Source organism: Leptonychotes weddellii, unplaced genomic scaffold, assembly GCF_054177405.1.
Source record: "Leptonychotes weddellii isolate Sample4059 unplaced genomic scaffold, ASM5417740v2 HiC_scaffold_16590, whole genome shotgun sequence".
NCBI lineage: Eukaryota > Metazoa > Chordata > Mammalia > Carnivora > Phocidae > Leptonychotes > Leptonychotes weddellii.
In genome coordinates, this window is record NW_027748735.1 from 1 (window position 1) to 4,445 (window position 4,445).

Here is a 4,445-nt window from a genome sequence, read left to right on the forward strand (position 1 = left end):
GGTGTAGGCGCTTTGGCTGAAGGCCGGGGCGTTGTCGTTGACGTCGGACACCGTCACCGTTAGGTGGTGCTGGGTTTTCAGCCTGGGCGTCCCCAGGTCAGTGACGGTGATGGTGATGTTGTACTCGGCCTGGCTCTCTCTGTCCAGCATTCTCTCCGTTTCCAGTGTGTAGTAATTCTCAAGAGAAGATTTTAGTATGAAAGGGAGGTTTTCTTGGATAGAACAAATCATCCTCCCATTGTCCCCAGAGTCTCTGTCTCGTATGCTAAAAACCATAACCACAGTCTCAGGCAAATTTTCTGGTATTGGACTGGTAATTGATGACACGGCAATTTCAGGAGCATTGTCATTCACATCCATCACCTGAATTCTGACTGTTGATTTTCCAAAGAGGCCTCCCCCATCTGTGGCTTGAATGATTATTGAGTATGATTCAATTGTTTCAAAATCCATGGATGCCGTTAAACTGATTTCTCCGGACTTTTGATTAATTTCAAATGTCTTGCGAATATCTTCTGAGGCATGGGAAAAAGAATATGATACTTCTCCATTTTTTCCTGAGTCTAAATCCCAAGCGGAAACGGTGAGAATGATTAAGCCCAATATGCTATTCTCTGGAATCTTCACCTCATAAAATGGCTGCTCAAACTCAGGGGAATTGTCATTAATGTCCACAACCACCACCCGAACCGAGGCAGTCCCGGACCTGGCGGGAGACCCGCCATCCAGAGCAGTGAGGATGAAACTGAACTCGGACTGCTCTTCATAATCCAGTGCCTTGTCCAGAACCAACTCCGGATATTTCCTATTGTCTGGATTGACTCTCATTTTAATGTGGAAATAAGAGTTGGGGCTTATTGTGTAGTTCTTTAGAGCGTTGATTCCTACATCTAAATCCTTCGCACTTTCTAGTAAGAACACAGCACCAACAGGACTATTCTCTGGGATTTCTAGGAGCATTTCTTTTTCTAAGAAGACAGGAGAGTGGTCATTTATATCCCTGACCTGGAGCTCAATCCGTAAAAACTGCAAAGGGTTTTTCATTAATACCTGGAAATGCAACACACAGGGCTCCGTGGAGCCACAGAGCTCCTCCCTGTCTAGTGATTCGCTTAAGAGCAAATCTCCAGTGTTTATGTCCAGCTGCAAACGCCTTTTGTTATCATTAGAGACCACCTGAGCCCCCCTTGAGAACAGCTCACCCATTTCTAGTCCCAGGTCCTTTGCCAAATTGCCTACAAAGCTCCCACTCTGCATTTCCTCTGCCACCGAAAAGCGCCCAGACTCAGAACCCGCCTGAGACATTCCTAGCAAAACAAAAAGGAGCAGGACTTGCCTTATCTGCAGAGTGTCTGCCCTTCCGTTCTCCATAGTTCTTTGAGGGAAAGCTTCCTGCAGAATCACTTCAGCTTTTCTTCGCAGTTCTGGGAAACGTGCCTCTGATAATGTCCACCAAATCTTCCGAGGCCTATGGCTTTTAACCCTATTGAGTAGCTTGTAGTTCGCCCCTTGAAGGCGCGTTCTTTCTGTCTTCCCACTGCTCTGTGCGCACTGGGTAACAGTGTCCTGAACATCATCCAGTGTAGTTTTTTTTTTACCCCCGCGATGTTATCCTGCAGCGCCACCATGCGTCTCTAGAGATTTTCAGTTAGGTGAAAGCTACCTAAATTCCATTAATATCAATGTCCTTCAGAAACAAATGTTGTTTTACTAATTTTGTTTAAGTGACTACAAATATATTCTATCTTCCATAAGAACTGTTTTATACTCTTTAAAGTTCCTGATGCTGTTAGTATTGTTTTAAATACAAGATATGATTCCTGGCTCCCAGGAGTTTCTAATCTTTCTGAGAAAATTGAAAACCTGAAACAAGATTGCATCACTACTTGGCCTTCTTTTGGTTGTAATGGAAAGGGAAAGTATACACGAGTCACTTTGGGATTCCCCTCAGAGGATATGAATTGGGTAAATCGTGAGATGAAACACAAATAGATAGTTGTTACAGGGCGAGAAGTCACCTCTGTAGATTTCCTTCACAGCACTCAGCTGTGAACTGGGAGAAAATGAAGTAAAATACTGGGGTGGAACACATTAGGTAAAGTCATAATTTAGTTCTAGTTTCTCATAATTTACACAAAGTATTTAATAAGTACACAAACACAAACATGTTACTTTCATTTAAAGCAGGCTTACTCCTAAAACCACCTTCCCTCAGGTTCACAAGATTTATTCAGCTACAACAATGGTCACCTGTTTTCTCTTTCAACCCCAAAAGAGAGAAATTCTCTTTCCCAATCATAGAGCAACAACTTAGTTTTACTCTGATTAGACAATTAAGATCATAGATCTGCTTTTGAAGCAATCATTTCAAAAGGTATAGAGGTATATAATTATAGGTGGAGATTTTAGTCTCAGAATCTGAAGACCAATCTTTGGACTTTGCTTTGTTTTAAAACTGTCTGGGACCACCTTTTAAGCTTTGGGTGGTTTGAGTCCTAGCCAAAGTGCAAGGTTGAGAGAAATTGTTTGAAGTTGATCCTAGAAGCTCTCAAGAATGGATCAAGGAGGTTTCTAAAAATTTACATTTAAAAATGGTAAGTTTAAATTACATTTTTTAAAATGTAAGACACATTATTGAAAAATTGATTACTACAAAAGGGTAGAAACTGAAAAGTAGGTAGGTTGACTACACTCAGTTATCCTCCTTCCTTTTAAAATACTCACTAAAATGACAGAAAAAAAACCCTAAAGTGGTATGAACTCAGACTAAGAATGCACAGGTGAACACCCATAATTTTGATGACAGAAATTAGAAGAAAGAGCAATTGAGTTAGCAGTTCCAAGAAACATCTAAAGTAAAGTTCCTGCATTGGAGATATTCACACAAAACTAGTGGGTTTTTTCTATAATATCCCATTTAGGTACAAGATTTAGAAGAGCCAAGTGTCAGTTAAGGACTAAAAAAGAAGTTATCAGGTGACAGTATGTAAATGGGAGAGTTGGATACTCTGATCCTCTCATCATCCTACATAGATAGGAAAGTATCTCAGAGGCAGAGAATGGGAAGTTAGTTCTTTGGAGAAATTAAATGGGACTATCCCTAGTTTTGGAGGCCTTAGGCAGAGTTGAGTGCAGGGGCACCTGGGTGGCTCAGTTGGTTAAGCAACTGCCTTTGGCTCAGGTCATGACCCCGGAGTCTTGGCATCGAGTCCTGGGATCGAGTCCTGGGATCAAGACCCACATCTCATCGGGCTCCCTGCTCAGGGGGAACCCTGCCTCTCCCACTGCCCCTGCTTGTGTTCCCTCTCTCTCACTGTGTCTCTGTCAAATAAATAAATAAAATCTTCAAAAAAAAATTTTAAAAAAGAAATACTGAGAGCAATTCTAGAGAAACTACTCTGTAGGAGGGGCCTGGAGATTGAAGAATTTATTGTTTTTCTTCGTGACTTTTAGTTCATCTTGATTTTAAATTTTCCTAACAACTAAAATAAATTTACAAAATGAAATGAAAAGTGATTATCTTTCCAACAGTCCACCAATATTCCAACAAAAATTTTCAAAATGTTTTTATTTTCATTTTCATGCAGATTATTACATTTTCTTGGAATTGTAAGACATGACCTATTTTTACATATGTCAGCAAAAGTGCACACTAGAAAAAGGTAACAGTAGTGTATTTAAGGGAAATGAAATAACAATATGACTACAAGGTATCTTGTGAGTCCAATATCACTCACAAGATGATCTCATTGTGTCGTGAGCAGAGTAATAGAGAAATATTTATTTTTAAATGCTAGATGACATGGTTTTTAAATATATGATTAAATAGAATGTTAGATAAGGTCAGAAGTGCAGGTATGTCTTCTTACATGAAGGAAGTACAAGGTGATTAGGATCAAGAGATTAGTCTGAGAAAATAAAAATTTGTTCTCTAGATAAGAAATAATAACTAAATCCTTGCACATTTTGAAATGGTTAAACCTTAAAACTATTATTTAGAAAAGGGTGCTAATTAAAGCTACCTATTGATTAATGCAAAAAGGATGAAATAACATTGTAAAACATATATAGCACTTAAAATTAGGCTTGAAACTGCATAACAACTAGGAGTTTTAAAACTAAACTAATATAGATATGAGTACAACACTTAAAGAAAAAAAAAAGAATTCTTACTGAAAATTAAATCCAGAGCTATTTCGAAAGGTGGGCTTTTCTTCACTATTCCTCCCAGAGCTCTGTGCCTGGATATTGGGGATAATGGGCTTGAGGAATTTGAATTCATTGGTCCCTGAGTCTCCCGTCAGACACACCTCGTACTGGTAGCTGTGCGACAGGGTCCCCGCGCCGCTGACGTCCACCAGGTGGCCCGCAAAGGGGCCCTCGGGCACCGAGCAGCCGCCCCCCGACGCCGCCCGGCTCCTCCTGCCCAGCCGCACCGCCACGAA

General features: G+C 40.5%; 1 protein-coding gene across 1 annotated transcript; it reads right to left on the reverse strand.

Annotated features, from left to right (window-relative positions):
* Positions 1-3: 3 nt before the first annotated feature.
* Positions 4-4,439, reverse strand: LOC145718498 (protocadherin beta-11-like; the record flags this gene model as incomplete). The annotated part of the gene is made up of 1 exon (XM_081809996.1): positions 4-4,439. A coding segment is annotated over exon 1 (1,368 nt), but the record flags the coding sequence as incomplete, so codon positions are not given.
* Positions 4,440-4,445: the final 6 nt, after the last annotated feature.